We start from the raw sequence: 17,368 nt of genomic DNA on the forward strand, positions 1-17,368 counted from the left end.
GTATCGACAGCAGGTTTAGAACATTACGTGTAATTTAATTTTGTAGGAACGTAAAGAATAATTGTAGAAATAGAAAAAAACACTGACTTATTACGCAACCACGTCGCTGACACATGCACAATGTAGTGAGGTCAGCTGGGTTTTAATGTGCATCGTGTTCCTTTACTACTTTTTTAGAGTTTACAATCTTAATTTAAGCCAGGACTGAGAGTCACAGTTGAGCCAAATAAGATTAGCTTTCTGTTCCTGTTGTCTCATTTAATGTGGGGACACAGTTATAGAATGAAAACACGGCATTTCCTTCAGTTTTCTTAAGTGTTGCAGTTGCAAAAACAGAACGTTTTATTTAAACCGGGGAAAGTGACTCAGAGATGAGCCCAGCTTCCTCTTTCTGTTGCCTTTTTCCTTCTACATCATGATAAATCTTGAATTTAGGCCTCTGTGTTTGTCTATTATTTGTCAATTGACCTAATCCCAAATATTTTTGGACTGTGGGACGAAACCAGAGAACCTGCGTCTTTTTGCTGCAAAAACAAAATTAAAAAGATTTTAGAAATCTGCTGCAAAATGGGACAAAAACAGCCTGTGAGGAGACTTTACAGAGACACTGTAAAGTAACAGGAGCCAAAAGCATGAAATCTAGGTACCGTATGTGTGAGCGAGTGAGAGAACACTTGGTATCGTGCTCTGACACGGGATCATTTGTAGCATCTGTTGCGTCGGCGCGGTGGCGATGACCTGCCTTATGTTACAAATGTGTTGGATTTTCAACAAACTGCAGCATTGAATGCAAACGTAAAGGGGGAGAAAAAAACCCACCATCACCACCACACACTTGAACAGTTGATCTTTGAGACACAGTTAAGCAGCTGTATCACAGCAGATCTATCATACCTGAGGATTCTGTGTGTCCTCAGACTCCAAACAGCTGGACACTGTGTCTCCTTTTCATTTTAAATCGCCCTCATTATCATACTTATTACAGCTACTGTATGTTATGTCCAGAGCAAAATTTCATTTGCTGCGTTGACAGCAGTGATTGATGGGCTGTTGTTCTCTACTGGGGCTGTATGTGTGTGTGTGTGTGTGTGTGTGGTACCAGCAGGTGCAGGTGTACACACACACACACACACATTTTGTGTTTGTCGTGGTGCCTGGTGCAGAGAAGCTGTGGGGTGGAGAGTGGGGGGTGTACACGGCTCAGGTTACCCTGACGTTTGGTGTCGGGGTTGCCAGGCCCCAAAAAAAGCCACCAGTGTCTTCCACACGTGTGGGGGGGAAGGAGGTCTCATCTGTGGCCCCCAGAGCACCGTCCTTCACATTATAACCCGCCGACGTCTGGACATCCAGCATGGGTCAAGGGGTGAGTTTGCTTCATTTCACTTCAACATGTTAAGGCCCCGGTGGTACTTATGTACAGTTACAACATACGGCGTGGACTTGGAGCGTGGATCATGGAGAACTTCCCTAAATGTGGCCGATGAGCGCAGCTGTGTTGTTGTTGCTGCTGCTGCTGCTGTGTTTCTTTTAAAAGACAGTAAGGATGATGGCTTTTCTCCCTCAATAGGTTTGCTTCCCTGCTCGTCGTTTAATTGTGTAATTATGTAATTTTTGTTTTTATTGTCTTCCATCGGCCTGATTCCATTTACCTTTATGTGGAGGACAGGCTGGTAATTGTCCTTACACACAGCGGGAGGAAAATTGCTATGCCAGACACATTTCAGGCACTCCGCTGACTCCATGCTCTGTCTCTCTCTCTCTCTTTGGCTCATTTTTTTGATTACTCTTTCCCTGTCACTTGCTCACACTCTCCTCTCAATCTCTTTGTGTACCCTTCCTTCACTGACACACACACACACACACACACACGTGCTGCTTAGGAGAGACTGACAGCAGCAGATGATTTCCATGATGCACCATTCTTCCATCTGTCTGTGACACACACACACACACACACAAATGTGGACCTGGAATTTCCTCTTCCGTATGTACTGAATAGTTTGCCAGGAGTGAAATTAAACCGTCCATTGTTCACAGTTGTAATATGTGGTGATGAGTGTGAAAGGAACAAAATCATGTGACTTTTCCCCACTTATTTTCCGTGGGCAGTTTTAGGACAGTAGCCCGCGGGCCTGATGTATGCTAATTGCCCTCTTTTCCCTCCAGCGTGGAGCCGAGAGCGTAGGAAAGAGGAGGAAGAAGGACAGAGATTTGGATGAGCTGAAGAAGGAAGTGGCCTTGGTAAGAAAAACAAGCTGTCAACTGCTCCAACCCACACTCACTCTGCACAGTGATTGATTCCATTGCTGCAGAGCAATTCTCACACAGCGCTACACCAAAGTCACCGGGTTATTTAACAGGGGCCATAAATGAAAACAGTGGCCCGTAAACAAACGGCAATCCAACCAGCTCAACGTAGTCAGTTCTGGATGAGTTCTCTCAGCCCCGGCTGTCCTATTCTTTCTGTTCCACCACGCTCTGCCTGCTCTTCTTTGTACTCCGAGAGATACTGAATAATTTGTGGGCCACCAGCAGCGCTGTGCAGAGTTTTTGTCTTGTGCAGAGCTGTAGCTCTTTGAGGTGCTGTCAAAAAAAAAAAATAAAACAGCTCAGCAATGCACATGAAGACTGGCGTGTGTTTTGCTGCTCGTGCTCGTCTCTGATGAAGCTCGGAAGTCGGTCTGTGAGTGATTAAAGAGAACGCTTCCTCGGATGTCAACATTTTGGGGTAATTTGGAATTAAGTGATCCGTCTGTCTTGGGAACAACGTCCTCATTTGGCGATTTCCTACATTCCCCCCCCCTCCCCCCCAAAAAATCCTTAAAATAGCTTTCTAGACAATGCATGATCAATATTGGGTGTAAAGGGCTTTTAAACAAAGCTTAACAAGCAAACTGTTTTGTGAACACTCGGGCAAGTTGTTGACTGCGGCCAAATTGCGAGGAGCTACAATTCACTGTGGTCCACCGGGGATAATACAGGTGAAGAGGCCAGTGAACTCATCCCTCCCTTATTGTTGACTGAAGGAAGAAGCTTGTTCTGTTTCAGCACCAAACTCCAAGTCTAATAATCAACCACTATAGACCGTGGCGTATACAAACAAGATGTTTTAAAGTGTTTTTAAAAGCTTTAGGGCAGATTTTCCTTCGTTTGCAACCTTTTTATTGTGACATATTTTTCTTTACATGTTAGGCTCTGTAGGTTTTATTTCCATTTTATTGATGTTAATTATTATTATAATTCAGTTGTATGGGACCATGAAGCAGTCATGACATTGTATGAGTAACACACTCTTTTTATTACAGATAAAGCTCTAGCAGAACAAAATGACATTCTTTTTTAAACATATTTAAATGTGGAATATCTGGGAAATCATCTTCATCTTCTATAAAGATACGACTTAACATAACTTTCTTGGTTTAAAGCAGCGACTCGACTTCGGACTTGTTTTAGACTAGAAGGTTGAGACTAAAACCCTTTACAAAGGGACAAAAATCTACATAATAAACAAACATTAGATCTTTTGATCAGCGTTCCATTCTTTACAATATTTATTTGGGCACATTTGGAGGATTATTTGCAGATGCAGAGTGAGTGGACTTCACTGAATAAATAAATAATAAATAAACCACACGTGTGAATCCCCAGAATCCATGAGCGACGGCGAGAAAGGATGTTTTCCCAGTGAGATTCAGTGCTACACCTTCACGATCTTGTTCGAGCATCACTTTCGTCACTTAATATGCTTCCCTTTATAGCCACAGTCAAACTGCTCCAGTTCCCGGAGAACAGAGAACGGTGAATGTAAAGCTGTGTCACACTCAAAATCGCTTTAAAGTCATTTCACTGGCGAGTTAAGTTACTTTGATTCTGTAAAAAAAAAAAAATGTTCCTGTTCCACTAAACTATAAAAAGGAACATCTTATCCCTGCAGGATGACCACAAAATAGCTCTGGACGATTTGGGAAAACGCTACGGTGTGGACCTCACACGGGTAAGCACACACACACACACACACACACATTTTCACCCACTCAACAAAAAGTAGAATATCACATATAGAGATGTAATCTCTGCTCACCCTGAAAACCAGAAAGCAACATCCAGCTTCACCTTGAGGCTTCTTCATCTTTAATCCCTCAATCACACAAACACACATTTTGATACACAAGCTCCTCAAATCCCATATACAGGCAGACACCAATACATCACAGGAGTCTTTATGCCGCGAGCACATTTGCCGCTCAACTTACGTGTGACATTGCAGGAATTTAAACTGATTTTATCAGCGGTATTTTGTCAAAAACATAGAACAAGCTGTAAAAACCTTAGTATATCAGATATGTGTTGTTGATACCTTGACTTGATTAAGCGTGAAGCTGAGGATGTTCATTGTTCGATAAAGTTCAATCCAGCAGTTGTATGACGGAGCACTTTAGCTGAGAAGAGGCGCGCAGTTCACTTCACATGTGTTGTTAAATGGGCCAGACAGGAATACTTGATGTTGCACCAACTGCAGTGAAATCGCTTTTTAAGCCACAGAAATGAAAATGGGGTCCTTTGTGTCGTAAACACAATTCCCAGCGCTGATGTGGAGGATGTCGTTCCTGAAACTTTTTCCTCTTTCCTTAGGGCTTGACCAATGCCAGAGCTGCGGAGATTCTGGCCAGGGATGGTCCAAACTCCCTGACTCCTCCACCCACCACCCCCGAGTGGATCAAGTTCTGCCGTCAGCTGTTCGGCGGCTTCTCCATCCTGCTCTGGATCGGTGCCACCCTCTGCTTCCTGGCCTACAGCATCCAGGTGGCCATGGAGGACGAGCCGCCCAATGACAATGTGAGAAACCGCTTGTACATGATGCACGTATACATATACTTAATATACACACAGTTGAATATACAGTTTGGATTTAGTTGATTTTCATTTATATATTTGGTTAATATAGAATATCTTTATTTGTCATTGTAACAGGTACAATGAAATTAAGTGCGCAATTAATCTCATTCAAAATCATCTAACGAGTAAATGTTGTTAATTTTCATTATAATCCCACAATTAATTGTTCCAAATTACTTTTTTTTGTGTAAAACAAATGCTTTTAAAAGCTTTTTTCATGGAGATTTTACTGAATCAAGTTACTGATTCTAATAACTGAAAGCCCGTTTCATGTTTAGACCAGGTAGATTGAAATTGGAATGGAAATTGGCCACATGGTTGGTGTGGGGATTTTTTGCCACAGTCCAAAAACATGCACATTTTGGGGTTTAGGCAAAATTGACTGTGAGAGTGGATGGTTGTTTGTCTCTATGTGTCCCTGTGATGGACTGGCGACGTGTCCGCCTTTCACCCCGATGTCAGCTAGGATTGGCACCAGCGACGTCAAAACGTGAAGCGCAGTTTTAACTGCTTTGCATGCAGCTCCTTTATACTAAATGAGTATCTTTACTTAGACAAAAAAACATGTATACTAAAATATAACAATTGTTCTTGTAATATATGACTATATATATATAAATATACATATGTATGTATATACATATATATATATACATATGTATATATATATATATACATATGTATATATATATATATATATATATATATATATATACATACATATGTATACATATGTATGTATACATATGTATATGACTATAGATGGTTTTGCTTTGTAGTTGTTTGTAAAGATGTGATCTTCAGCTTCTGATCACATTGTCAAACATCCATCCATCTTCTACCACTTTATCCTCCACATTAGGGTCAATCTCAGCTGACATAGGGCGAGAGGCGGGGTCACACCCTGGACAGATGGTCAGTCCATCACTGGGACACATGTAGAGACCAACAACCATTCACTCTCACACCTACAGTCAGTTTAGAGTGTCCAATTTACCTAATCCTCACATTGCATGTTTTTGGACTGTGGGAGTAAACCCACAAACACACACACACACACACACAGGGGGAGAACAAGTAGAAGAAAGGCTCTAGTTCTCACCGGGTCGCAAACCCGGGTCTTCTTGCTGCAAGCGTGCCAACCACTGCAGCAACCATGTGGGCCTCTATTGAAACCAGAAGGGTCAAAATTCTTAATTTACTTACATGACTTTAAATGGCCTCTACTTAGCCCAGATTTATTCTTAATCTCCTTTCCGAATGCCGCTGTGTGTGGCAGCACAGCTGGGAAATGTGAGCAAAGTAGATTAAGAAAGAAGAGGAAAAGAAAATAAACTTCATTTTCATTATTATAATCTGTTCTTATTAGTACAGACTTCTAGTGTGTACTGATAAAGAATCCGTGCTTCACCTCCCTCGGGGGGGGGGGGGGGGAGCTGTCGCTGGCTCTGGCTTCAGCTCTGTCATTTATATTCTGCGCCTCATGGCAGCGCTGTGAGTCATTATGCAATCGGCATTCACTGCTCTCGAGAGCTCAGACGGCATTAACCTCTTATGTAGACATACAGAGACATACAGGCGATAGATACACACACACATATGCACACATGTAATAACCCTAATCTCCCCATGATTTAATCTCTACATTCAGTACCCAGTATGTACAGCTGGATGCTCTAGTGAGCTACTTCAAAGCCCCCGACTGCCTGCAGCTTTGGCACTTTGAGCCTCTGCATAATGCACAAGCGTTTATTTGAGATGAAAATCCGCCCTAACAAGGCTGAACACACATCACTGTTGTCTTTATTTAAAACCTGGTTTTCATTATTATTTACCGAGCTGAAAGATTTAGCCGGGCTGAAGCAGCGCCACTCTGCCCAAATTAAACAATCTTTAAACCTTTAAAATGCAGATGTGTCGCCCCTTTCGGGACAAATGTGAGAGAGGTGAAAAAAATAAAGTTTTTTGGTTTTTTTAAGTTTAGATTTAAAAACATGGAGAACTGGCAGCAGAGCTTAACTCTGATAACTTAATCTGTTTACACTTAAATTGAGACCGTACTGTGTAATCGACAACTAGAACTCATGGATTCACACAGTGAAAACGTGTGATGTGTCTTGTTGTTGTTGTGCTTAAATCATCAGCAGAGCAGGAGAATAAGACGACTCAAGAGTAGAACAAATACAATCACGTACACACACACTCATTCATTGAAACAAGCTATAAAAAAAATCCCTAAGAATATAAAAGTTAAACATATAATCGTCAATTCCACCCTCGCTCTTCCAGATGTGGTCACTATAGAGTAAAATGACAGTGCTGTGTATGTAAATGAGTAAAATAACCAACCATTCTACACAGTTTCTTTTTTCATTGTAAGAAGTCAGGAATAGTCTCATAAAATCATAATCATGTGCTCCTCCATTCACATACATTAAGTACAAGTCTTCAAAGTGCAGCTGCAGTGAGTCTTGGTGGCCTCACAGATCAAAGCCCTCAGTTCTTGGTGTTCTGAGTTTGGGAGACAGCTGTTCACTTGGACTAACATTGAATGAACCATCTTAGATAACAGGAGCAGACACTAGAATTCAACACGAAGATGCCTTTTTCCATCTAAAACTCCCACTGAGACTGACAACTTTTTTCATACGCTACATTTTCGACAGTTGCCTTATTTAAAAAACAGCAGTATAAAGCTTTTAAATCCTCATTTCATATGCTTAAACATGCATTACATCACCCAAACCTAAGTCGATAATGACCCGGCCTCTCCCCTCCCTGTGGCTGACCTTTGCCCTTGATTCCAGCTGTACCTGGGTGTGGTGTTGGCAGCCGTGGTGATCATCACTGGCTGTTTCTCCTACTTCCAAGAGGCCAAGAGCTCCCGCATCATGGACTCCTTCAAAAAAATGGTGCCCCAGGTGAGTCGATGCAGTCGGTGTTTGGTGTGTAGTCGAAGTGCTTTCTCGATCAATAAGCCATCCCTCAAGTCGGGCTTACACACTCACTTGAGTGGAAACCTAATAAGCTTGCACAAAGGAAGAATAAATGTTTGAGACAACTTCAGATCGTGAGTGTGTTTTACATAAAAACTCCTCTCACGTTATTCACCTCTGGCACTTTGATTGCCTAATTCTTTAATCTGTGTAGGCTCTTCTCACTCCCTACTTGTGCCTCCTTTTCTCCTGGACTGTCTTTTTACACTCACTTCCCTCTCTGTATATCTGCCTTTCACTTACCTCTACATCTGCTGGCTCCCCTTCTCTTCTTTTTTAATCCCTCTCCCATCGCCTGCTCTGACTAAACCCTCTCTCTGTTTCCACGCTCACTCTCTCCTCCGCACACTCCCTTCTCTCCCTTCTCTCCCTTCTCACTTCCTTTTTTCTCCATGCCAGCAAGCGTTGGTGATACGGGAGGGGGAGAAGATGCAGATCAATGCGGAGTTTGTGGTGCTGGGAGATCTGGTAGAGATCAAAGGGGGAGACCGCATCCCGGCTGACCTTCGAGTGGTCTCCTCCAGCGGATGCAAGGTAGGGGAGGAGTGCTGGTCTCATCCCAGGGGAGGCTGCAGGTGTCAGGGTGGGATTACAGTAGCTCCGTAATCTCTACATTCTTTCTTTCTTTCTTTCTTGCCACTGTATACACACAAACGCTCCCTCAGTCAGGTCTGATAGTATTGCATGATAGAGCCCGTTTTCAGATTAACGGCCACAGCATACAAATAATGATACTAGGCAAAAATTGTCAGAGGTAATAATATTATTATTTATGCTATATTACAGTTTCCCCACAAGGAAAAAAAAGAAAAAAGATAGGAAGTGAAGTTCCAACACCACAACACAACAAGAATTAAATAGATAAATATAATTACAGATGAACAACAACCATCATTTTCTGACATGGATATTCAAAAATCCAATCATCATGAGCACATGAAGAAAATAATAATCATGCTCACAACATCTGATCAAGGAAAAAAAAAAGAAGTCGTTTTTCAAATCAAAATTTCTGGTTGTTTTCATTTTTAATTAAAAAAGGCAGGGCTGAATTCCTAATTTGATAGCTTATTGGCTCCCTTTTATAAAACGTCCCTGATTTCATGTTCCCACCTCCTCATCTGCAAGTTTAAGTTACAGCTGAGGCTGATGGGATCGCCCTCAGATCATTGGTCATGAAGAAAAACTTGGCCCGCTGAAAAGTAATTACGAGTCACCCCGCGGATGTGAATGTTTGCTGGTAAAATTTCATGGCGACTCGTCCAAAAGGCTGGTGAGACGTTTGCCAAAAAAAACAACAACCCACAAATGTCCACCAGTGGCACAACACAAAATGTCAGGGACTCGCCACTCGTGGGATTTATAGGATCGTGAAAGTCTGATCAAACGTTTGTGCCAAACCATCTTGTAAATGTGGAGATATTTCACTGAGTAACTGGCGACCAAGTGGATATTTGTCAAGATAATTAAGTCTGGACAAAAGTGGACCAACAGGCCCACTCATCTATTTTGCCTTCCCCTTGAGCCTGAGCTAAAAACATTAAAAAGAAGAACAACACTTTGTAAAGATCAACTTTATTTATATGAATATATACTGTATATTGTTCTTGTGTTGCTCAGTCCTCATGTAAACAAACAAAACCTGGACATGCGGTGTCTTATGAATAATGTCCATGTCTTAATGACCCACATGCAGTATTAACTATATGCTCTTGACCTACTTATGGGACATGGGGGGGGGGGGGGGTTGGATAGCATTAAATAATAAATACTGTATTTCTCCTTCTATTTTTAAAGAAGATAAATGCCTGGGTTGGTCGCTGCGGCGTTTCTGCACACAGTGATTAAGTTGTTTAATAAAAGTGCATGTCCGAGCAATGATCACAAACTGGGTAACACTATAATCCTGAATTATGTATGAAAGGCTTTGAAGATAGATCGGTTAGGTTGTCACACCGTCGTGGATAATCCTGTCAGATCGATCGCTCGACATAAACCTAGAAACCACAGTGACCAGTTGCACTATCTGTCATGAAATGGCCAGATTATTTGACACTGGAATAAATATTGATAGGAATATGTTCTTTCTGGGAAGTTAGATTTCTCCCTCTGTCCATACCCAAGTACCCAGTCCGTTGACTTATGTCCCCGAAAATGTCACCTCGTTATCTACGTCTGTTTGAATCTGTCCATGTATTCTGTCATTTTAGAGAAATACTCCTGGTAACAGTGATCATTTTATGACGTTAGGATTTTATAGATACTTACAATTATCAATACTACCGGTGATACTTTTCTATAATTTGATGCTGAGGACGTCTGGACACAAAGGTTGTGATGGTAGAGCTGTACGTGAGAGTAAATAAGACTTCTTTCCTCACCACCAGTGGCCGGGGACTTCTATTTAAACTAATGGACTCCACTGTAGCCAAGAGCTTTAAATCTTTCACAATAAACTTGGCAACAGCCTTGTGACATCAGCTGTTTTTTCGTCGAGTCATATTCCCTGGGTCCTCTGGCTGCTGCTGCTGCTGCCGCCGCCGTCATTTCTGGGATTATTATTTTTTTTTATATAACTTTTATTTATCAAATGCAAGTCATATACATAAAGTGCGTGAATGGATACAGCATATTTTTTCTTTTTTGGACTTAAACATAAATGAACAATAAACGATTACATTATATCATGAAAAAAATAAATAAATAAATAAACAAATACATAAAAAAAAATAAACACAAATAAATAGAAATACATATACACATAGAAACATTTACATACATATATAATAAAACAGTAGTAATTCAATAATAAACTAAGAATGTAAGATGCTAGTGCTGAAAATTAAATGTGCAAAGTATCAACGGCTGCCTATTCCTCAGTTAAGTGAACAAATCATGGGGGAACCCGCCACAGGTGGACCGAAACAGAGGAAAGAGTACATACACACCCACACAGTGGGACCTTACAAAGAAACCTCTAAAGCAGGTAGCCCATCTAAATAATCAAGTAGTGGTCTCCAATGAGTATAAAATCTGTTAGATGACCCTCTAAGTGAGAATTTGATCTTCTCCAGTTTCAGAAGACCCAAAATATCATGTAGCCAAACTTTGATTGATGGTGGTTGAGGAGACTTCCATAATAAAATTATTCTTTTACGAGCAATAAGGGAAGCAAAGGCAATAACAATATTTTGAATAGCTGTAGTACGGAATCCGTCTGGGGGCGTGCCGAAAAGTGTCTTGAGTACAGTTACATGTTTAATGTAACAAGTGTTACCTTCAGTCACAGTTTCTGCCAACGCTAGAGTTTGGAGGCTGCGCCAGAGACGCTGCAATATTAGCGGTCAGAGTCAGCCGGAACAAAGCCAAGATCAATGCCAAACAGTTAAAAAGACTTAAAAATTCCTTAAATTTGCCCGTCACTATTAGGGGAAGGGTTGGGAAGCAGGAAATACAAGTGAACTGCACTCACACTTCTAAATGAGAGTGAATGTAACTTAAATATCGATTGTCCAGGTGCTTATTGATACTTACATTGGAACAGTGAGGAACTGCTACCAATTATTTCATCCTCATCCCTAAGAGGGGTCCCTTGTGGGTCCCAGGGGGATCTGGTCCACATGTCTCCTGCTGGCTTTTGTGAGCTTGACCACTGTTCATTTCAAGTTCATTCTTGATTTTGAAGCAGCGCGAGAACCCCACAAGAGTGTTACACTGCTTAGAAGTGCTGCTTCTTTCATTTCCGTCCTATCAGATTCTTCTACCTCACTCTCTCCTCTTCCTCTTTCTGTTGGCCTCACTTGGATAACACATTTTTATAACACTTGTTTTCCTCTCCCACTCTCTCTGTGAAGGTGGACAACTCCTCTCTGACGGGAGAGTCGGAGCCCCAGACTCGCTCCCCGGAGTTCACGCACGAAAATCCCCTCGAGACCCGCAACATCAGTTTCTTTTCCACCAACTGCGTCGAGGGTCAGTAAGCCACGTCTGGCCGTGAATGTCTCTTCTTTGCCTTTCTTTTGTTTTATTTATTTATATTATTTATTTTTATTTTCAGTACAGAGATCATTAATGAAGATTTCCCTTTGATATGCTACAGATAGAATACTATGTGGCGAGCGTCTGCAGCTTCATCAATAACTTCAGCTAAATTGAAATGGTGACATTTACAGTGAAGAGGTGAACTCTGTGTGATGAAATAGATGTCAGGTTCAGGTCAGATGAAGACGATTCAGTCTGTAAATCCAATCAATTTTTCTAAATTTGGAAGCAGGAGAAAAACAATCCCACGCCAAGGTCAGTTTTTTTTTTTTTTGCTTTTTGGGATGTTTCAATCATATCATGTAGTCGAGTTGGAACTGTAGACTTTAAAATCACCTTTTTTTCCGAGCAGGGAAAGAACGTGAAAGCTGAAATTAAGGATTTAGTGAGAAAGAAAAAAAAGAAGATGTGCCAGTTTCAAAAACTGGATCTCAGAATTAGTAACGAAAACTTTCAACGATGATGAGTGTGTTACTTTTGTTCCATCTGTGTAGAATGTGTTAAAAGGTCACTTAAGGCTGGGGTAGACAAGATGTTGGCCATCTTTTCACACGTTTTATGGCATTTATTGTTTTGTAGATTGGAAAAGAAGTCTGGAGGAGGTGCAGAAGTCGAGTTCTCTCTTATATCACTTGATATACATGTTATTATTTAATAATAATGCCAGAAATAAGTTGCCTGACCCCAGCTTTAACCCATATTACATATAAAACCCCCACTACATTAGCTCACTCAGAGGTTTCAAGATGTATCTGCGCTCTCTGCTTCCTCCCCAGTGTCGTGGCAATTTATTTTATGTTTCTAAAGATAAAAGGGCTAGAAATCATTTTTATACTAATCAGTTGTAGTATCTTTTTCCTTGTCCGTCTCCTCGTCCTCCTATTCATTAGTACTGATGAGAGAGTAGTCACGCTGTGTGCTGCGAAATGTGCTCGCGTATGAGATTAAGATTCTCTCCACACTCGTTTAGTCCGGCATCTGTTCAGCCCAAATGACCATCAATCACTGGACAACACTTATAATCCATCTCCACCCATCACTTCTCCTCATCCAGCCATCACCTTCACAAGCCTCCCTCCTGTCTCCTGTCTCATACACCATTCTCACGCCATCATTTGTCTCTTCATGTGCCACTCTCATGTACAGAAAGAGACACAGTGAAGGCCCTGGATCCCACTGTTGAGAGTTAAACCTTTAATCCTCGGGTTTGTACTCCCCTGATGTCACATTTGAAGAGCTTGCTTTGAAACTACTGACTACTCCGTTCCTGCCTCCTGACATGGAGTTTCTGTTAGAAGTGATAAATCATCCAAATGTTTGCTCTTTTGCTCAGGAAATGTCATTTCAATATGTTCTGTAAAACACTTTTGAACAAGCCTTCTTTTTTTCTTTTCAAAGAAATATGTCAGAGTAATGTTTCGGTCCGGAGTGACTGACAGTGAGTCCGTCCGTCCCTCTCAGGTACGGCACACGGCGTGGTGATAGCCACCGGGGACCGCACGGTGATGGGGCGCATCGCTACGCTGGCGTCTGAGCTGGAAGTCCGCCAGACGCCCATCAACATCGAGATTGAACACTTCATCCACATCATCACGGGCGTTGCCGTCTTCCTGGGCGTGTCCTTCTTCATCCTGTCCCTTATCCTGGGCTACACGTGGCTGGAGGCCGTCATCTTCCTCATCGGCATCATTGTTGCTAATGTGCCTGAGGGACTGCTGGCGACTGTCACTGTAAGTATGTGTGGAACTTTGTCTCTCCTTTGTAACCCCATTCAGACGTGGAACATCCAGATCTTACGTTAATAAATGCTCCCAATGCATCGTGAACGTGTCCTCACGTCCTATCACACAAAAAAAAACCTAGGGCTGCAACTAACAATTATTTTCGGAATGGATTTATCAAGGTTGGTCCATAAAATGTCAGAAAATGTTAATCAGTGTTTACCAAACCTGGAAATGATGATGTTCTCGAGTGTGTAGTTTTGTCCACAAACCAAAGTTTAATGATTTATTTATTATGCTGAGCAAAGAAACCAGAAAATATTCACATTGAAGCAGCAAAAACATCTAGGGATGCACAATATTGGACTTTTTGACTCTATCTGACTTGCTTTGGCCAATAACAGATACCAATATAATTTGTTTTTGTTTTTTCCTGTGCCCAACTGCAGAGGTCATCTAGTCTCTTATGTTGTTAAATAAACATAATTTTTTTCACACTCATGTCGCCGCTGATGTGGATATATATTTTTCTTCATTGATAGTTATAGTTGGATAGAATAGTTGATAATTCATTAAGTTATTGATTAATAATCAATTAAATAGAGCTGAAACGATTAATCGATTACTAAATTAATCGACAACTATTTTGATAATCGATTAATCGGTTTTATCGCTTTTTTCATGATTAAAACAAGATTTCTGATTGTTTAAGCTTCTTAAATATGAATATTTTCTTCATTTCTTTGCTCTGGATAACAAATGAATCATTAAAAGTCAATCATTTTGGTTTGTGGACAAAACAAGACAATTGAGAACATCATCATTTCCAGGTTTGACGAAACACTGATCAACATTTTTATGGTTTTCTGATATTTTATGGACCAAACGATTCATCGATTAATCGAGAAAATAATCGATAGTTGCAGCTCTACAATTAAAACATATTCCTGATTTCATGTTTCTGCAGCGTGAGTAGAGTTCGGATTCTCTTGAGCTTCTCCCGTCACTTCTCTCTATTTTTCCCTGTTACACACACACACACACACACACACACTGAGTGGTGGTTATAATGTTGCTGAACACCCTCCTCTTGTATTTGCAGTGAGAATACTTCACTTTAAAGCGCTTCACTACATGATAAACAAGTTTCCTCTTGTTTCAAGGACAGGTCATAATACACTTCTGGGAATAGAAAGTGAACAGAGGCGTAGGGAAAGGTCATGACTTGGCAGCTGTGCACAAATAATTTAAAGGTCACTTATTGTTTGTCTTGCAAATGATAAATTGCAATTTGGAAGAAACTTTTTGTAAGTAATAGTTTTTTTGGTCTTTTACTTTTCCGAGTGTTTTTTTTTTCCAGGATACACACTACAGATTACAATATTTGCCAATGAGGTGTGTTTTGGGTCCATTTTATTGTATGATTATATACAATTATATACAATATACAGTATATCTATACAGTCTTTGATGGCCACTCACCATTCTCCCACACATGTTTGATTTTTTCATTTTTAAAGCCTGCACCTTCACCGATATTTCATTACAATTCTGCTAGTGGATTATGTATTAATATTTTTCTTATCAATTATGCATCATCTCATCAGACCGCAATCCACCCTTGTTTGATCTAAAATACTAATTTTTTAATGACCCGTCTTGACTGACCCGCAGGTTCTGCCTACGTCTGCAGGTATAGCTTCATCTCTACTGCACACTGAGGAAATGTAGTGAATACATTTAATGCTTCATTAAATGACACTCTTGTTTCTCACGTGACGGATAACTCGAGGCAACCCTCCGTCTCTGGAACGCTCTGTCCGTCCTGACTGCATTTATTGTCCGACTTGTCTTGTCTTGTTTCTAACTGTGACCAGTGATGAATAGAGAACTTTCCACCAAAGGGATAATAGGAGTGTCCACTCTCTTCTGAAGAGCTCTGTGATTGGTCATTGTCTCCTGTGATGGCACAGACTTAGAAGAAGAGCCTACTGTCACTCAATAATGTCAAAATAAAAGACAAAATCCTGCTCTCTCTACCTTCGAGGATATTTCTCGGGACCTGACACAAAAATGTGTCCTGTGTTTTTTCTCCTTTAGCCCCTTATTGCGCTCCCCTTTGAGTTTCTACACCAGCCTGTCACTAGCTTTGCCTGGAGATGGTCAGGTTGCTGATTAATTGCCTTAGAGTGGCTGTAAATTGTCTTGTTGGGACTTTTTCAGACCTGAAAACCAAACTTTTTCAGCTAATAGCGGCCTGAAAACTGCACCGAACTGAGGAAATCTGCTGAGTTGGGTGTTGATTCTCCTTTGAGTTTTCATTATGAGCAGCTGCTTTCACATTTGATCCATTCTTACAAATATTGATTAGTGCAGCTCTGAGAGTGCCAGCTCCAGAAGCCTGATATTTTGCCTGCTGGCTTCCTGTCATGCCTTGTTGTTGGCACACCTGAATGGAACATCAATGTTAAGAGTTACACCAGTGCATTTCCTAACACTAATTCAACCTCAGTGAACATTAACTGCAGCTCTAACGATTCTGCGGAACGCGGGTGATTTATTACAGGATGTTGAAGTTGCTCAAATGCTGAGGTGCATCTTACTTTTTCCTTTTTTTTTTTTGCAACAATAAACAAAGTGTGAGCTGAGCCCGAATGCCAGCTGGCATTTGAAACGCCATCAGTCGACATTTCACTGGTCACAGAAAATAAATTAACTCACAGTGACTGGTTTCCTTCAGTTGCTTTCACCTTTAATTGAAAACACCGCGCGCTGTGTGCGGAAGTGTTTGTACTGCTGTGAAATAATGTGGTCAGTTTTAATTAATGTACGCCGATGCGTCTCTCACAACATGTATAATTTGTGCGTCGTATATTCATGTGCCTGTGCACCTGCTGCAGATACACACGTGCACACACGTACGTTTGCTTTAAGGCACCTGGACCACGCATGGGTTCACAAACACAAACACATGAATGCACCAGTGTGTACACACGCTCATCACCTGTCCCCTCCCCGCTCTCCTTCCCTTCTCCCCCTTTCTCACCTCCCACCATCTCCCCAGGTGTGCCTGACTCTCACTGCCAAGCGAATGGCCAAGAAGAATTGTCTGGTGAAGAACCTGGAGGCCGTAGAGACGCTCGGCTCCACCTCCACCATCTGCTCTGACAAGACGGGCACGCTGACCCAGAACCGCATGACTGTGGCCCACATGTGGTTTGACAACCAGATCCACGAGGCCGACACCACTGAAGACCAGTCAGGTAAAACAGAGAGAGTCGGAGAGAGGAGGAAGGGTGGAGGAGGAGAGCTCAGGGGAACGACAGAGTGAGAAATACAAAAGGAGAGTGTGTGTGTGGAAATAGAGAGGGGAAGTGTGACCACCTGCTGATATTCATCTGCCCAGGGTTGGCGCTGCCATCTGACATTGCTACTCGTGCTACTGCATTAACTGAGCAGTGGCGTGGCAGACGGTGGCACAACCCTCAGCCCTCAGCGACAAAACAGGCCTTTTCCCAGAAGTCCAAAGCAAAAGTGCCTCAGTGGAAGCGACTGGATTCCAGTCTCCTGCAAAGTGGCAATAAAAGCAAGGAGAATTTCCAAAGACGCTTTTAGCAAGGAGAGAAACAACAGGAGTACTGTGCATACTAATGTGGACTGAGTAAGGCACTGAATAGCCAGCAGCGCTGACAAAGACCATACAGCTGAAACTGT

The 17,368-nt window shown here is 41.6% G+C and overlaps 1 protein-coding gene across 1 annotated transcript in view; it reads left to right on the forward strand.

Annotated features, from left to right (window-relative positions):
* Nucleotides 1-1,257: 1,257 nt before the first annotated feature.
* Nucleotides 1,258-17,368, forward strand: part of atp1a2a (ATPase Na+/K+ transporting subunit alpha 2a) — a 47,677-nt gene continuing 31,566 nt past the window's right edge. Inside the window, exons 1-9 of the mRNA XM_058634215.1 lie at nucleotides 1,258-1,363; nucleotides 2,167-2,241; nucleotides 3,935-3,994; nucleotides 4,633-4,836; nucleotides 7,704-7,817; nucleotides 8,292-8,426; nucleotides 11,747-11,864; nucleotides 13,395-13,663; nucleotides 16,719-16,917. Coding sequence (XP_058490198.1) covers nucleotides 1,352-1,363; nucleotides 2,167-2,241; nucleotides 3,935-3,994; nucleotides 4,633-4,836; nucleotides 7,704-7,817; nucleotides 8,292-8,426; nucleotides 11,747-11,864; nucleotides 13,395-13,663; nucleotides 16,719-16,917 — 1,186 coding nt within the window. The 5' untranslated portion in view covers nucleotides 1,258-1,351. The remainder of the gene's footprint in view (nucleotides 1,364-2,166; nucleotides 2,242-3,934; nucleotides 3,995-4,632; nucleotides 4,837-7,703; nucleotides 7,818-8,291; nucleotides 8,427-11,746; nucleotides 11,865-13,394; nucleotides 13,664-16,718; nucleotides 16,918-17,368) is intronic.

Source organism: Solea solea, chromosome 1, assembly GCF_958295425.1.
Source record: "Solea solea chromosome 1, fSolSol10.1, whole genome shotgun sequence".
Lineage (NCBI taxonomy): Eukaryota > Metazoa > Chordata > Actinopteri > Pleuronectiformes > Soleidae > Solea > Solea solea.